The sequence below is a fragment of the Anolis carolinensis genome, unplaced genomic scaffold (assembly GCF_035594765.1).
Source record: "Anolis carolinensis isolate JA03-04 unplaced genomic scaffold, rAnoCar3.1.pri scaffold_8, whole genome shotgun sequence".
Lineage (NCBI taxonomy): Eukaryota > Metazoa > Chordata > Lepidosauria > Squamata > Dactyloidae > Anolis > Anolis carolinensis.
Genome location: NW_026943819.1, coordinates 12,378,310 through 12,396,832, shown reverse-complemented (window position 1 = coordinate 12,396,832; position 18,523 = coordinate 12,378,310). Strand labels below are relative to the sequence as shown.

Here is an 18,523-nt window from a genome sequence, read left to right as displayed (position 1 = left end):
GATGGCCATCTGTCGGGGTTGCTTTGGATGTGATTTTCTTGCTTCTTGTCAGGGGGTTGGACTGGATGGCCCACGAGTTCTCTTCCAACTCTATGATTCTATGAATACTGAGCTTGTCATGAATACTTGAGCCTTGACATGAATACCAGGTATATGCATTTTGAATAACATCTGTGTAATCTCCATTTTGCCAGGAATCCAGGAACATAGACCAGACCAAAAGAAAGCAACATTATTTCCTGTAATAAATATTTAATCAAGTTTGCACAACATAATCCACCGGTAGCAGATGTAACCATCCAAAGCTGTTCCCTTGGCAGACCTTTTCAACATGAGACTTGCCATGGCTAGAAAATAGGACATCATCTTGGCCTAGGTGCATCTTCCTAAGGAGAGAAAACCTAAGAATCAGTTCCAGAGTTAAAACTAGCAGTGAGCACAAGCAAAACATTCCCACCCAGCACTTCTTTAAAGTGTCTGTTTTTAAAAGCATTATTATTATTATTATTATTATTATTATTATTATTATTATTATTATTATTATTATTACTTTATTGTATGACATAGCAAACAAGATAGATATGCTGGATTTCGTTCCACAAAATCACAAGTCGAACACTTCCCAAGTGTCTAGGACTGTGTGATGTATTTTCGGATGATGCGTGCAGATCCCAATAAAATAATAATAATAATAATAATAATAATAATAATAATAATAATAATAATTCACATTTATACAAAACTGGGACTTAAAAACAATAAACCAGCAAAATCAAATTGAAAACAATGTAGTTTACATACAAAAGGTCAACACTGTGTTAACAGTAATACAATTTAAACAGCGTAATTAAAAACAATACAAAGTTGCCATGAATCCCACTTATATCCCATCTTTTCCAAATTTTGACCAAAACCTGCTTGCAGTATCAGTTAAAATGAAATAGCTAAAACAATACAAGATTCAAAAGTTTAAAAGCATCAATCAGTCACACATGACGGACAGATTCCGTTTAAAAAACAAAACAAAAACAGAACACTCATTGCATAGGGTTGCTATGAGTTTTCCAGGCTGAATGGCCATGTTCCAGAAGCATTCTCTCCTGACGTTTCGCCCAAATCTATGGCAGGCATCCTCATAGAAAAAAATCAGCAACCTCAAGCTAAGCACCAAGGACATCCTGATCAGCTTCGATGTGGTGTCCCTATTTACTAAAGTCCCAGTAGCAGACACCATCGTACTAATCTAGCAGACACCACCGCACTAATCAAATAAAACTTCCCTGAAGACATCACAGTCCTGTTTCACCACTAGCTACTTTCAGTGGGACAATGGATTTTATGAACAGAAAGATCATGGGGAGCCTTCTCAGCCCAGTAATAGCAAATTTCTACATGGAACACTTTGAAAAACAAGCCCTAGAAACAGCACCAAAAAATGAAACGATATGGTTCAGATATGTTGATGGCATCTTCACCATTTGGAGCCATGGAGAAGAAAAACTCATGGACCATCTCAACAGCATCCACCCAAACATCTAATTCACCATGGAAAAAGAAAAGGAAGTAAAACTGCAATTTCTAGATGTTCTAGTCATCCGCAAACCCAATCAACAATTGGGCCACACAGTTTACAGAAAGCCTACATACACTGGTAGATATCTACATAAAAACTCCAACCACCACCCTAGTCAAAAAAGAAGCACTATCAAAGCCCTGACAGACCATGCACTACGAATCTGCAAACCTCACCTCCTCCAAGGTGAACTAAACCACCTAAACTGGGCTCTCGAGGCCAATGGATACTCCACCACAGACATCAGAAGAGCTGTAAGGCCAAGAACAAGCCATGAGAGTCAAGACAAAGATCCACCCAGAGGAAAGGTGTTCTTGCCACACATCAAGGGAACCACTGACCACATAGGCAAGCTGATGAAGAAACACAACCTACAAACTATCTACAGACCCACCAAGAAAATCCAACAAATGTTACGGTCAGCGAAAGACAAGAGGGATCCTCTCACCTTTGCAGGAGTCTACCATATACCATGCAACTGTGGACAAGTCTACATTGGGACCAACAAAACACAGAGTCCAAACACGAGTCAAAGAACATGAAAGGCACGAAAGATTAACTCAACCATAGCAGAGGACTTGATGAACCAATCTGGACACAGTATATTATTTGAGAACACAGAAATGCTCAACCACTCCAACAACTATCATGTCAAGACTACACAGAGAAGCCATTGAAATCCACAAGCATGTTGGCAATTTCAACAGAAAGGAGGAAACCATGAAAATGAACAATATCTGGCTACCAGTATTAAAAAAAACCTCAAAAATCAGGACAGTAAATAAGGAAAAACACTCTAAAAACAGAGGAGTTCCAGACATGAATCTATCAGGGACAGCTAATGACTCTGAACAAAGGATTCCCCTAGGCAGAAAAAAGCCAGGAAATGAAGCTATTCAGTGCTAATTAAGGTGAGTAATTACAACATTCACACTGGCCTCCAACTGACAAGAGTTCTTCTCTCACCTTGGACTTTTCACAGATATATAAACCTTCTTTTCTTAGTTTTCCCATATACCTCACAACCTCTGAGGATGCCTGCCATAGATGTGGTTGAAACATCAGGAGATAATACTTCTGGAACATGGCCATACAGCCCGGAAAACATACAACAACCATATGGAGTGTCTTTGTTTTGTAATGGAAAGGTGAATTCTAAGTGCACATTGTTTTAATACACACATTGAATACTTTAACTTTTGGATGCAGGACAACTGTCTAACATCAATGTGCCAATAATTCCATTCTGCTAATTCTTTCAATTGAAGGTCAACTCTCCCTGTCTGCTATGTGACTAACCGTATATACTCGAGTATAAGCCGACCCGAATATAAGCTGAGGCACCTAATTTTACCACAAAAACTGGGATAACTTATTGACTTGCGTATAAGCCAAGAGTGGGAAATGCAACAGCTACGGGTAAATTTCAAAATATAAATAGATACCAATAAAATTTCATTAATCGAGGCATCAGTAGGTTAAATGTTTTTGAATATTTACCGTATTTCAAAGAAAAACAATAAACTAGCTCTATAAGTGGAAAAGTAGGGGCAACAAAAACAATATGGTATCAACAATAACCGAATAATAATAATAATAATAATAATAATAATAATAATAATAATAACAATAATAACTTCATTTGGATCCCACCCTATCTCCCCATGGGGGCCAGCTTCCAACATAGTAACAGGCAAACATTCAATGCTTATACAAACAATGCAGAGCTAGATATAGATCTATAATTATAGATGCTAATTTCACATATGCATTTCCCCCTGAAACGTTTGCAAATCCCTCTGTGTGTGTGTGTGCATTTCCCCTACAATATTTGCAAGCCCTATAGATATATACTAGGTGTGCCCGGCCACGCGTTGCTGTGGTGAAGTATGGTGGTATGGGAAATAAAGTATTGAGGAATTGGTGGTAGTTAAGGTAAAGGGTAAAGGTTTTCCCCTGACATTAAGTGCAGTCATGTCTGACTCAGGGGGTTGGTGCTCATCTCCATTTCTAAGCCGAAGAGCCAGCATTGTCCATAGACTCCTCCAAGGTCATGTGGGATGACTGCATGGAGCGACGTTACCTTCCCGCCGGAGCAGTACCTATTGATGCACTCACATTTGCATGTTTTTGAACTTCTGGGTTGGCAGAAGCTGGAGCTAACAGTGGGGGCTCTCTCCGCTCCCCCAATTCAAACCTGTGGCCTTTCGGTCCAGAAGTTCAGCAGCTCAGCGCTTTAACATGCTGCGCCATCAGGGGATATTATTTCCTAAAGGTTGTGAATATACAATATTTCTGATTGGGTTTTTTTTTGTCTGTTGGAGGCAAGTATGAATGCTGCAATTAGGGAAAATGATTAGGATGTAATGGCCTTGCAGCTTTAAATCTTGGCTGTTTCCTCCCTGAGTGAATTTTTTGTTGGGAGGTGTTAGCTGGCCCTGATTGTTTCCTGTGTGGAATTCCCCTGTTTTCAGAGTGTTGTTCTTTATTTAGTGTTCTGATTTTGAGATTGCATTGTTCTGTTTTATTATACCACATTAATTTTTATATATTCTGATTTTAGTGTTTTTGAATACTTGGAGCCAGATTGTATTCATTTTCACGGTTGACCGCAACACAAGAATATTAATAATAATAATAATAATAATAATAATAATAATAATAATAATAATAATAATAGTGATAGTAATAATAATGACTTTGGTAATTCACAGTGCTTCACTCCCTTCTCAGCTTCCTTTCTGGAAGAATCCTTTCTTGGGAGGTGTTAGCTGGCCCTGATTGTTTCCTTTGTGGAATTTCCAATTTCCCTGCTTTCAGACTGTTGGTCTTTATTTACTGTCCTGGTTTTGGAGATTATATTGTTCTGCATTATTCTATCCCAGTAATTATTTCATATTAAAGTAGAATCTCACTTATCCAACATTCGCTTATACAATGTTCTGGATTATCCAACACAGCCTGCCTTTTCATAATCAATGTTTTTGTAGTCAGTGTTTTAAATTCATTGTGATACTTTAGTGGTAAATTTGTAAATACAGTACAGTAGAGTCTCACTTATCCAACATAAACAGGCTGGCAGAATGTTGGATAAGCGAATATGTTGGATAATAAGGAGACATTAAGGAAAAGCCTATTAAACATTAAATTAGGTTATGATTTTACAAATGAAGCACCAAAACATCATGCTAGACAACAAATTTGGCAGAAAAAGTAGTTCTATACGCAGTAATGCTATGTAGTAATTACTGTATTTATGAATTTAGCACCAAAATAATCCAGAATGTTGGATAAGCGAGTGTTGGATAAGTGAAACTCTACTCTAATTACTACATAGCATTACTGCGCATGGAACTACTTTTTCTGTCCAATTTGTTGTATAATATGATGTTTTGATGCTTAATTTTATAACGATTACCTAATTTGATGTTTAATCGGCTTTTCCTGAATCCCTTCTTATTATCCAACATATTCACTTATCCAGCCAGCCTGTTTATTTTGGATAAGTGAGACTCTACTGTATATTTATAATCTTATATTATCTGCTTAGAACTGGATTATATGAGGCCCCTTCTTCACAGCTGTATAAAATGTACACTGAAGTGGATTATATGGTAGTGTGGAGTCAAGATAATCCAGTGCCAAGCAGATAATATAAGATTATAAATGGGTTATATAGCTGTGTGGAAGGGCCTTGAGTCTACACTGCCATATAATCCAGTACAAATTAGATAATCTGTGGAAGAGGCCTAAGTGAGGCCTAACTGTGCCTGTCCCCTGGGTGGAGTAGGTTGCTAGGAGACCAAATGGGTGGAACTTAGCCTTGTAACTGACAGCAATTGGATAAGAACAATTATTCCTCTCTCTCTCTAATTAGGACTTTATTTTTCTTTTCTTTTTGTTGTATCAACCTAGAGCCATGGATGATGGGTTGTGTTGTCAAATTTCGAGGTTGGGGGGCCCTGTAGTTTTGTTGTTCATATATAAAATAATGTATATGTATGGCTACAGATACACAGGTATATGGATCTATATGTATAAAGGATTTGCAAAGACCTGCAAATATATGACGGGAAATTCATATATAAAATTAATGTATATAGATAGATGCACATATAAAGGTAGATAGAGATTGCACAAGTTTGCAAGGGGTTAATGCCTATATATCTGTAGGAGAGTTTAACAAATATTTCAGGGGAAAATGCTTTCATAAAATTAAAGAATATATATTTTTCTTCTTCCTGACTTGCAAGGGTCTTTCTCTTTTCAAAACATTCCCTTGATGGTGAAAGCGAGGGAAGCTTTGCAAAAGTAAACACACTGATAAGATAAGGGAGAAGAAAGAAATAGATCACATATTGCAAGCAATAGCCTGCAGGCTCCATTGCCGGCCTTGACCTTGACCCGATTATAAGCTGAGGGAGGCTTTTTCAGGTCATAATTAAGGGCTGAAAAACTCGGCTTATCTTCAAGTATGCACAGTCCAGGCTATTATTTATCGCACCATCCTAAAAGGATCCTATGACACACTCAGTGACCAGGAATCACACCCATGTATAAGTGAACATATTTTACCTCTTCCATCTCTGCATCGTCCACATCTGGTTCTGGATTGTCCAAATCCGGTTCTGGATTGTCCTCATCCGGTTCTGCATTGGGCTCTTCTTCTTCCTCCACATTTTCCTGACCTGTGTCATCTTCCCCCTCATCCGGCGGAAGTTCGTCTTCTGGCGGCTCATAGTCGGAAACGTATCCCTCTTGGAAAATACAGTTGCAAGGCAGCAGTAAATAAATAACCCACCAGTACCACAATGGTACTCTTTTGAGGGTCATCACACAAAAAAGCTCTGGGCAACTGGGAAAAAGGAAGAAAGGGACAGAGTCCCAGGTCCCAAGGAAGGAGGCGCTTGAGTTTTGAGTTACTGGAGAGCCAATGTCTTGAACTGCACAAAGAATTCTGTACTGGTGAAAACCGATTGGCAGAAGGAGCAGAAGAATAGAAGGCAGGCCAGGCTGTGATGTCACAATGACAACCAAGATTGAATGTTTTTAAAAGGATATGATACTGAAAAATTGTATTTTAGCTATTTTAAAGCTCTGCCTTTCAATAAACATTGTTGTGTTTTGCTTTTTTTTCATCGTATCAGAAGCAGAGAACATACTGAAAGTCGCTTCTGGTGTGAGAGAATTGATTGTCTACAGAGACATTACCCAGGGATGTCTGGATGTGTTACCATCCTGCTGGGAGGCTTCTCTCATGTCCCCACAAGCTAGAGCTGACAGAAGGAAGCTCACCTCATCTTGCGGATTCAAACCAGCAACCTTCAGGTCAGCAAACCAACCTTCAGGTCAGCAGTCCAGCCAGCAGAAGGGTTTAACCCATTGGGCCACCACGGCTCCCTTGTGTTTTGCTTAAGAACAAAATTATTCATAGGAATTTAGAAGTTGAACAAAAATTACATTTGGTAATGTCTCATTTAGTTAATGAAAAAAAAACTGGAAATTATCACAACTCATCTAAGGCAATAGGAACCCCTAATGGTGCAGTGGGTTAAACCCTTGTGCCCTCAGGACTATTGACCAAAAGGTCGGCAGTTTGAATTCAGGGAGCAGGGTGAGCTCCCGTCTCTCAGCTCCAGCTTCTCATGCAGGGACATGAGAGAAGCCTCCCATAGGATGGTAAAACATCTGGGCATTCCCTGGGCAACGTCCTTGCAGATGGCCAATTCTCTCACATTAGAATCACTCCTGACACAAAAAAAATATTAAGGCAATATCTCCTTTGGTTTAATTACCTACAAGGGCAGCATTTGAGAAAGCTAGAATAAATAATTATTATTTACCAAATTAATGGAACAAAAGAAATGTGAAACAGCTCAGCTGGAAAAATTCACAACTCCTCCCCATAGCCTTTCCAAAATGTGGAAACACTAGATTTCCCCTTCCTCTTAAAGGGGTTTTATAGGGTCAAGTGCTCCAATTATCTTGGATCAAAGGTCCTACAGCTAATAAGTTAAATCTTCTGCAACTGCCTCACTCCTTTATTCTCTTCTGTTTAAAGAGAGGAATTAATTTTAACTATCAGTTAATTATCAGTTTGGCACACAAGTCCAATATAATTTAGCCAAGTTTCCCTTTTCACAGAGGTGCAAACTGTCCAACAGATGGCAGCAACAGACAGCTTTCAATTAAGCCATGAAACTGAAGCAACAAATGGGAATCGTACTTAAAGTAATTGCACTTTGGCAATTTTTGATGCCACAATTTTATCACACGAAGGTGGCAAGTAAACCACAATCCAGTATTCTTTCACAAGATGCCAAACATAATCAATTCCCAGTGTGCACCTTTAGTAACAAATTCATCTCCTGCTGGGTTGCTGTGAGTTTTCCAGACTGTATGGCCATGTTGCAGGAGCATTCTCTCCTGATGTTTCGTCTGCATCTATGGCAGGCATCCTCAGATGTTGTGAGGTCTTTTGGAAACTAGGCGAGTGGGGTTTATTCCACAGATGTGGAATGTCCAAGGTGGGAGAAAGACCTCTTGTCTGCTTGAAGCAAGTGTGAATGTTGCAGTTGGTCACCTTACTTAGCATTGAATGGCCTTGTAGCTTCAAATAAAAAACAACACTCAGAAAACAGGCGAATTTCAGACTGGAAACAATCAGGCCCAACTAACACCTCCTAACAAAGGATTCAGCTAGGCTTTGAAACTGCAAGACTATAATAGGACTGACTTTCTTACTAGCAAAAAATAAAGGAATACCAATTAAAGAGACAAATTGGAATAAAGTGATGGAAGAATAAAAACGGACTGAGAAGAAAAGAAAAGCAAAATAGAAGAAGAAGAAAGAAGAAGAAAAGATAGAAAAAGAGAGAAGGAAAAGAGAGAAGGGTTGGCGCAGGCTGGTAAACAGCTGCTGCAATAAATGACCATGAGATCATGAGTTCGAGGCCAGCCCGTGGCGGGGTGAACACCTGTCAATTAAAAATAAAATATAGCCCCTGCTCGTTGCTGACCTAGCAACCCGAAAGATAGTTGCATCTATCAAGTAGGAAATAAGGTACCACTTATAAAAGTGGGGAGGCAAGTTTAACTAATTTACAACATTGGAATGAGGAAGTGCCATCAGAGTGGATGATGAAGCAGCTGCTCCCCCCTGTGGCCAGAATCAAACATCCCCTCAGGAGAAGGTTAAATTGCCTCTGCGTCTGTTTGTCTGTTGTTTCTGTCTCGGTTCTATGTGTATATGGGCATTGAATGTTTGCCCTATATGTACATAATGTGATCCACCCTGAGTCCCCTTCGGGGTGAGAAGGGCGGAATATAAATACTGTAAATAAATAATAAAAAAATAATGCCAACAGAAAGAAAAAGCTAAAAAAGAAGAAAAGGAGAATAAATTTAAAAGAAGTTTAGGAATGGAAAAATGAAGAGGTGAACCACTCTGAAGAAACTGCTGAGAAGTCACTTTTAAAACCTATATGTGTATTTTTTTCTATTTTTCTTTATTATTATTATTATTATTTCCCTTTTTTCTGTTTTTTTCTTCTCTCTCCCTCTTTCTGCTCTTTTTCCTTTCTCCTATTCTTTTATTTTATCTGTGATCTAGTTTTTTATCTTCTCAATCAACCTTCATTCTTATTTTCGCTCCCTACCCGGGATTTTACTTTTACCGATTTGTAAAATCAATAAAGACTATTTTATATAAAAAAAGAAAACATGGGAATTCCAGACTGGAAACAATCAGGTCCAACTAACACCTCCTAACAAAGAGCATAACATAACATAGCAAAAAATGTGGCAAAAATGATTTTAGTTGAGGTGTGCGTGTGTTTATTAAGAAAATTTACATTTAGTTAGTTTTGTTGGATTTGCCATAATTGTTACCAAACAGAACAATACTTTAACAAATCCAACGAATCCCCTTCATCCAATAATAAGCATAGATGGAGATTCCTGCCATCCTCCAGAGATTTTGAGACTAGATCTGATCCTTTGCGATGCAAACTGGAGATCACCAATATCTGTAGGGTGGCTGCATCCTCCACCCCTCTACTCCAGGTCTTTGCCTTGTTAAGGTCTGACTACCACAACAGGTAAAGGTAAAGGTAAAGATTTCCCCTGACATTAAGTCCAGTCGTGTCCAGCTCTGGGGGTTGGTGCTCATCTCCATTTCTAAGCCGAAGAGCCAGCGTTGTCCGTAGACACCTCCTAGGTCATGTGGCCGGCATGACTGCATGGAGCGCCCTTACCTTCCCACCGGAGCGGTACCTATTGATCTACTCACATTTGCATATTTTTGAACTGCTCGACTGGCAGAAGCTGGAGCTAACAGCGGGTGCTCACTCCGCTCCCCGGATTCAAACCTGCAACCTTTTGGTCTGCAAGTTCAGCAGCTCAGTGCTCTAACACACTGCACCACCGGGAGACTATCACCATAGCTTACTTTAAAGTGACCATTTGTTCTTCCCAATGCTTCTTTGCTGGAGGGAAATTAAATGTGTCCCTTTCAAAATTCCTGAGTCAGTTTCAAAAGGATGCCCATTCATGCCTGCATGTCATTTACCCCTGGACTACTGGAATAAAACTTGTAGTTCCATGTCAAACCAGTCCTGATAAAAGCACTCCCAGACAAAGGAAACAGGTTGAGAGGAAAAGCATCACTTCTAGGATCCACACAATGGCTTGTGCTCAGTTAGCTTTACATAAATGATAAATTAGTGCCAATGTCCCCAGCAGGCTGTTCTTTCTCAAATAAAAAAATAACAACCCTTTTGATTGTCTGAGTAAGATGCAGAAAGTTCACTCTCACTTTGTCAAAGCCAAAAGGGACAAACTGATATGACAAAAGGAGTTATTGTGAGTATCCAAGGGATTCAGATTGTTGCCGACTTGGGAAAGAAGCCAGCATTCAGTGGATAGAGAAGCAGGATCCTCGGCAAAACTGTTGCTGCAGTCTGAAACAAGAGGGAGAAGAGCATGTTTGAAAATAAAGCTGGCTGAGTTTGAGTTCAAAGCCAAAAGGCTTTAATCCAACACAGCAATTTAGTCAGTCGTTGAGAAATCAACTCAGGCTTAAAGTTTCATTAAATCAACAAATACCCGAGGCCAAAATCGATAAGTGAGTGGAAGAAATGATTGCATAACTGGCTCGTTGGAAATTCTAGGTGGACTCCCCAAATGGGGGCATTGAATTGAATGTTTTTTTTCTTCTCCAAGCCAACAAAAGCAAAAGATATTTAAGAGGCAGAAATTGATTTCAGAAAATGGTGCCAAACACTGGTGCTGTGAAAAAGATGAAAGAAGAGGAAGCTTTTGGTTCTGAACCAGGAACAGATAATTTCACTCCTATGGTTGTTGGACCTTGCAGACCACGATTTGTTGCATCCAGTGGCAGCTGGAAGTGTGAAAGTCCCCGTTCAGAAAAATCCCCCATGTGCTAAAACAAAGCAAGTGAGAGTGCATGCACACCTTGTTTTGGGAGGAATCCTGAAGGATTACGGGAATGTGATTCTTTCATAAAACAAGCACCCGAGCATGGTCTATTTGCTAGCTCAGTGCTGGAGTTATGCAGACCACAAAAGCAGCAGGAGAGGAAACATTTGACACTAAGGTTGTGGGTTGCCGACCTCAGCTCCTAAAACATGCAGTAGCCATGTGCGTTTTAAATTGGATTTAGAAACAGATCCACTGCTAACACACATGTGTCTGACAAGCAAAAATTCCAAATGGAACGGGTCACTAACTGAGCCCACGAAGTCTGCAATGTCTACCTCTTAAAAGTTTAGCTGCTATTTTACACTACCTAGTTATAACACGATTCCACTTTAACTGAAATAGCTGCATCCGACTATTTCCCAGATTTTGCATTTTCCAAAATGCAAGAACTCCCTACCTGCAAATTCTAAATGCCCCTCTCTAAACTGATTCCATAGACAAAACCATGGAATTTAAAGTGGAATCACAGTGCGATCTTTGCGATCTCTCCTCCTGCATAACGCAATTCCATCAATCCTGTGCTAGATCCAGACCTGCTGGTCTGGATTACCGGAAGAGTCATAATTAATGAAGGGATCCCATTTCAGACCCCAACAGGACATCAACATATTTCATTTTATTTTATTTTTTAATAATTAATACAATTTATTATTTTAAAAAAGGAAAAACAGTGATATACATTTACCAACAGAGCACACAACCTACAGAGACAGTAACAAACACAGTAGACAATACATTCCCTCCATCCCCACACCTGTGAACCCACCGCCGTGGACTTCCATCCCTGTTCACTATGATACCTATACCCTGTAATACTACCTACACATATAAGTTCCTTAAATAGTTCTTCTTGCAGCATCCCCAAAGTCAACCTTTGACTTTTTTCCAAAATATGTGAAGGCCAGCAGCCATGTATTTACATATTCTTCATTATTTTTACCTTGAAGTCTGTTAGACAGTTTGGCCATTTGTATGTAATCTATTAATTTTTCTCTCTAGACTCTCTCGAGTAGTTCTCTTCCATGATTTCACTATAACCATGCCGCATTATCGCAGGATGTCTACAACTACACCATTGTAGAAATTATACTGGCACCACCTGATATCCACCAGGAGGTAGCAGACAGCAATGAAAGGACCAAGGCATTGACATTTCTGGCCCGTCCTTTGTTCGGATATCAGCCAGCAAGCCAACGCCTTAAATCTAGAAACAGCTTCCTAAGATCTACAGAGACACTCACAGGAACACTTCAGCAAGCGAGAGTCCAAAAGTGGCCGGCTAAAACCCGGAACCTCAATCAGTGGCTGATACCCTCCTGGGCACACAGAAAACTGGGCGACCTGGAAGATGCTGAATAGGCTGTGCTCTGACACCACAAGATGCAGAGCTAATGTTAAGAAATGGAGCTATAAAGTCGTGTCCATGACATGAAAGTGTGGAAAAAAGCAAACCATAGACCACCTACTACAATGCTGTCTGAGCGCTGCCACATGCGCAGTGAAGGACCTTGCACTCTAAGTGGCCAGATTCTGGTCAAAGGAAATCTAGTATAATGCCAAGTTTTTGACTTTGTTTATATATTTTTAAATACATTATAACTGTACCCCCAATTTGCTTCTGACATGATAAATAAATAGATCTTTTAGATGCAGTAAACCCTGGGCAAAGAACTAGAGGGACCACGCAAATGTCATGGAGCAGGATCACTTCCTTTCCATCTCCAAATATGGAAGCTGGAGGCTGCGAGGACAAGCAAGATTACTGGGATAAACATTCAAGATAAAATTCTCTGTGTAAGCTTGGCGACAGAAAACCCTTCTGATGTTTTCCCAGTGCTTCTGATGTTGCCTCTGATGTTTTACAGGAAATGGGGAGTGAAGTTTTTGGTCCATTCCAACATTCACATCCAGGAACCAAAGGACTGGATTAAGAATTTGGACAGACAGTAGCACTCAGATCCATCAAATTTCAGCATGAAACAATACAACTGCTGTCCTGTTTCTTTCAGGCCTAAAACAATACAATCGCTGGCCTGTGGGAACACAGTACATTTTACGGTTCAATGGAGACTGGATGCTCAATTCCGAAGTTCATTTGGTAGCCAACAACAATCTTTTCATATCATTTTCAAAGGGAGTCCCAATCATAGCAAATTACAGTAGCCTAACCCAGAAGTTTCCAAAGCATAGATAACAAAGACCAGACTCATATGCATAGTCTAACCAAACTGTAAACTACGGTGGTGCAACTGCAGACCTGAAGGTTAGGTTGCTGACCTGAAGGTTGCCGGTTCAAATCCGCAAGACTGTGTGAGTTCCCGTCTGTCGGCTCTAGATTGTGGAAACATGAAATAAACCTCCCAGCAACACATCCGGGCGTCCCCTGGGCAACGTCTCTGTAGACAGCCAAATCTCTCACACCAGAAGCAACATGCAGTATGTTCTCAAGTCACTTTTGAAACGATAAAAATAAACCCAACCGTTTATATCTTTAGCTAAATTTTCAGTGTGAAAAGTTTACTCACAGTTTTCTCTCTGGTTCCTCCTTCACTCACATTCCATGTCCCTCTTTCATGTCACTCGTTGAAAACCTTGAAAGCCAACAACAAAAGAAGTCAGTTTAAGTTACTAATCAGGCAACTTTTTCAGATTCTCTTTCATCATCCAGAATTGGGATTTGTTACATGGACTATGCTTTTAAGGCAAATAGGGCTCATTTTGGCCAGAACAGATGAGGCCGTAAAGCCAGTGTTCAAAGCACCATTACCCTCTCGTCCTCTATTTAATCCTTATGCAGGATAGATTAGATTGGTTGGTGGAGAAAGTCTCTTTGCCTCTCCCAAAACATCTCAGATGGAATTAGTAAATAGATGCCAGTCAAACTGCCCAGGAAAGTTTCTATCTCCAAATGAAAACTTTTCTGTTCGGACAAACATTTATTAGGAACTGACTGCGAAGCTTCTGGTAATGATAAAGGTTTCCCCTGACGTTAAGTCCAGTCGTAAACGACTCTGGGGTTGGTGCTCATCTCCATTTCTAAGCCGAAGAGCCGGCGTTGTCCATAGACACCTCCAAGGTCATGTGGCCAGCATGACTGCATGGAGCACCATTACCTTCCCACCAGAGCGGTACCTATTGATCTACTCACATTTGCATGTTTTTGAACTGCTAGGTTGGCAGGAGCTGGGGCTAACAGCGGGTGCTCATTCCACTCCCAGGATTTGAACCTGGGACCTTTTGGTCCGTAAATTCAGCAGCTCAGCGCTTTAACACACTGTGCCACCAGGGGCCCCACGCAAAGCTTCTAATCCTATGTTATTTGATTGATTGTAATAATTTTCGTTGACTTATTTTTAGACCTTTTATATCTATAATTAAACTGAATATTGAAATGATTTTTGTATTAAATTATGCTTTGTTATTTGCATTTGTCATCCATTTTTAAAACTACCTTTATTCCCCAGTTCTGAAGAAAAGTTGGGATTCAAGCCACACCATAGAACAAATGCAACTTAAATGTGGCCAATAGTTCAGAACAATTACAACTACTGTCTAATGTATTATGGAGAGGAAGCAACCAGGTCATCTATTTCAATAAGGCAAAGTTGAAGGGCAAAACATCAACTCCCAGTATCCTTGAGCATTGTCCATATGTGCTAGGGTTTCATGGACACTATCTATGCTGGTTTGGAGTGAGAGTAGATACAATTCAACCTGTCGAGGGAGTGGGGAGGCAATTCAGGAAAGTTCGACATGGGCAGTGGTTCTCAACCTAGTCATCCAGACGTTTTGGACTTCAGGTCCCAGAAACTCTAGCTATTAGAAATGCTAGCTGCGGACTGTGGGGTTTTATTTTTCAATCATGTCAGAAGCAACTTGAGAACATACTGCAAGTTGCTTCTGGTGTGAGAGAATTGGCTGTCTGCAGAGACGTTACCCAGGGGATGCCTGGATATGTTACCATCCTACTAGGAGGCTTCTCTCATGTCCCCGCAAGCTAGAGCTGACAGATGGGAGCTCACCCCGCCTTGTGGATTTGAATCCCCCAACCTTCAGTTCAGCAGTCCAGCTGGCACAAGGGTTTAACCCATTGCACCACTATGGCAATGACTCTTCAGTGGCGAAGAGCCATTCAACTAGACTATACACATGCTTTTCCCTTTCATGCCATCTATCCCGTATTGACAACTTTCACACAGCAAGGACTTTGTCAAGCACGCCCTATGTGCAACAAGACAAAAGGCAGCCATGTCATTTGTCATTTGACTGGACTGAGTCCTAGCTGTTGCTGCAGATATGGAATCCAGTAGCAAAGACAACTGGTCTGAGAAGAAGCTGCTGGATTCTAGCCTGGCAGTGATGAGACATTAACTGGCAAAGAGGGAGCCAAAACCAGTAGTTCCTACAAAACCACTTCCCCGCTCCTCCTCAACAGAAGGCAGACAACATCTATTCAAAACACAACATTTAATATTTTACTTGCCAGAAGGTTGTTGTCCCAAGATCACTTTACAAGACCTAGATGGAGAGCTGACTAAAGAGCAGCATTCCAAGAAAGATTGCAAAGGCTCCTGCTGCAGAGAACCCAAAATCAAGCACAAATCCAGTCTGGATTCTTTTTGACCCCTTCTACACTGCCATATAAAATCCAGATTATGTGCTTTTAACTGGATTATACGGCAGTGTAGAAGGGACCTTTGTCATCTGGAGGACGATTTAGCAAAATGCTATAAAGAGGTGAATGGTACTCCTCTTTTGGTTAAAAGATAGGGCACGGATTTCACTTAACCAATGCCCTAAAAGTAGGGTCACATCAAGGAAAAAACTAAGAAGGACTTCTACCTCTTTGAACTGCTGTCTTATACAGAGCTGAGAAATATCACTTTCTAGAAACACCATCCAGAATCTTGCAGCCATTATAGCAAGTGGCCATATTAGGTCAGATTCTTTGTTTACCTATCCTAATACAGTAGAGTCTCACTTATCCAACACTCACTTATCCAACATTCTGGATTATCCAACACATTTTTGTAGTCAATGTTTTCAATGCACTTTGATATTTTGGTGCTAAATTCGTAAATACAGTAATTTTTTTTCGTGTCAGGAGCAACCGGAGTTGCTTCTGGAGTGAGAGAATTGGCCGTCTGCAAGGACGTTGCCCAGGGGACGCCCAGATGTTTTTTGATGTTTTTACCATCCTTGTGGGAGGCTTCTCTCATGTCCCCGCATGGAGCTGGAGCTGATAGAGGGAGCTCATCCACACTCTCCCCAGGTGGGATTCGAACCTGGCAGCTTTCAGGTCAGCAACCCAACCTTCAAGTCACTTAGTCCACTACACCATCTGGGGGCTCCAATACAGTAATTACTACATAGCATTAATGTGTAATGAACTACCTTTTCTGTCAAATTTGTTGTATAACATGATGTTTTGGTGCTTCATTTGTAAAATCATAACCTATTTTGATGTTTAATAGGCTTTTTCTTAATCTCTCCTTATTATCCAACATATTCGCTTATCCAACGTTCTGCCGGCCCGTTTATGTTGGATAAGTGAGACTCTACTGTATTGTCTACTTTGACTGGTCATAGCTTTCTGGTACCTCTTCTTATTACCTTGTACCCGGTCCTTTGAAAATTGAACTTTTTAAAGAGGGTTTCTTCATGCAAAACCAGGGCTCTGCCACTGAATTTTTCTCCAGACTGCACAGGGAACTTTACCATGGTTTAATAAGCAACGAAGTGCATAACACTAAGCTCTCCCTGCCTCCCATTCCCATTTGCCAAACATGGAGCGCTTCTTCGAAAACCTACTCTTCCAGCTGTGGGCATAAAGTGATCTGTGTGCCTTGGAGTTGGGCTTCCCCCAGCGGGCGCTGTGCACCACCATGTCCATTGCTGGTAAGATACAAGAGTTTTGTTTCGCCTGTCCTGCTGCTGGAGCCGCTGCTGGTGCTGTTGGTGCCGTTGTCGTCCTCTTCCTCGTCATCGTCCTCCTCTCTGGACCTCATGGCCACGGGGGCACCCACCTTCTTCTCCAACAAGGCCTGTGGACCAAAGCCACAAGGCCGCCGGTGAAGGTCCTTGGCAATGGCATGGAGGCGGCAATCCACACTCCGAGGGCAACACAGCAGTTTCTTGAAGGCACACCGGAAATCAGGGCTACGGCAATAGATGATGGGGTTGAAAGCCGAGTTGACATATCCCAGCCAGTTGAAAAAGCGGAAGAGCTGGTCGGGGACCAGGGACCTGGCAAAGACGTTGATGATGTTGGCCACAAAGAAGGGCAGCCAACAGAGGGTGAAGATGCCCATGATGATGCCCAGGGTCTTGAGAGCCTTGTGCTCCTTGATGGCCGACAAGAGGCGGGAGGGACGCCGGCGCCGACCCCCTTGGAGGAAGCGGCCCTTGTCCTTCTCGATGAGGTGGAGCTGGCGGGTGGCGACGGCGAAGACCCGGGCGTAGACGAAGACCATGACCAGGAGGGGCACGTAGAAGGAGATGATGGAGGAGAGGATGGCGTAGGGCATGTTGGTGACAAAGTCGCAGCACTGGGGGTCCCTGTAGCAGCGCAGGGCCTCCTCATCAGCCCCGTCCCGCCACCAGTGGTTCATGATGGGCAGGAAGGAGATGAAGGCGGCCACGGCCCACACCAGGCACACCACTCCGCGGGCCCGGCCCTTGGTGACGAGCATCTCGTACTGCAAGGGGGCCGTGATGGCCAGGTAGCGGTCCACGGCGATGGCGCACAGGGTCTCGATGCTCGCTGTCACACACAGCACGTCCAGAGAGGTCCAGAGCTCGCAGGCGGTGGTGCCGTAGGGCCAGCGCCCGCTCAGCACCAACGTGGCCCCCGGGGGCACCACCAGCAGGCCCATGATGAGGTCGGCGCAGGCCAGCGAGGTGATGAAGACGTTGGTGAGGGTCTGCAAGCGGGGCGTCTTGGCGATGGCGACAATGACCAGCAAGTTGCCTCCCACTGTCACCAGCACGGCCACACTGAAGGCGGCGCCCAGGGCTGCCTGCCAACCCATGGCCTCCAGGGGCCACGAGCAATTGCCCCAGGTGGGCCAGGTCCCGTTGGGGGGCCACGTGGGCCCCATGGCCTGCTCCTTTCCCTCCAAAGGGGTCGCGGGTGGCTCAGGGGGCTTCTTCCCACGCGCCACCCATGCTCCCGGCTGGAGACTGAGCGCGCCTTTCCCTTCGACGGGCATCGCAAGGAAGAGGAGGAGGAGGAGGAGTTCTTAAAGGCGCAGCCCCACGGAGACGCCTCCCCCACGCCTTAGTCCCTGGCGGATCCCGTGCTGGTCCTGTCCCTTTTCGAGGGTGGAGAGTGATGATGCTAGGGCATTGCATTTCCACGGGAGACCATGCACCATCAGACGTCCCCTCATACTTTTTCAAACCAAGTCAAAGCAATGTCTGTGCACGCGACTTTTCCATAGCCCAGCT

General features: G+C 42.3%; 1 protein-coding gene across 2 annotated transcripts; it reads right to left on the bottom strand.

The window, feature by feature from the left end:
- Positions 1–232: 232 nt before the first annotated feature.
- Positions 233–18,313, bottom strand: adrb3 (adrenoceptor beta 3). 2 transcript variants are annotated; one of them, XM_062960836.1, is made up of 5 exons: positions 16,886–18,313; positions 13,600–13,665; positions 7,417–10,533; positions 6,149–6,330; positions 233–386 (listed from the first exon to the last, which is right to left on the bottom strand). In XM_062960836.1, the coding sequence occupies exons 1-2, from the start codon at positions 18,283–18,285 to the stop codon at positions 13,626–13,628; spliced, it is 1,440 nt and encodes a 479-aa protein (XP_062816906.1). In that variant the 5' UTR covers positions 18,286–18,313; the 3' UTR covers positions 233–386; positions 6,149–6,330; positions 7,417–10,533; positions 13,600–13,625. The 2 variants fall into 2 exon arrangements, with proteins under 2 accessions (XP_062816906.1, XP_062816907.1); XM_062960837.1 differs by lacking the exon at positions 7,417–10,533.
- Positions 18,314–18,523: the final 210 nt, after the last annotated feature.

Coding starts and splice junctions, on each gene's coding strand:
- adrb3 (XM_062960836.1), bottom strand. CDS start 18,285: ATGCCCGTCGAAGGGAAAGGCGCGCTCAGTCTCCAGCCGGGAGCATGG. Junction 13,666..16,885: donor TTATGCCCACAGCTGGAAGA/GTAGGTTTTCGA, acceptor TTGGCTTTCAAG/GTTTTCAACGAGTGACATGA.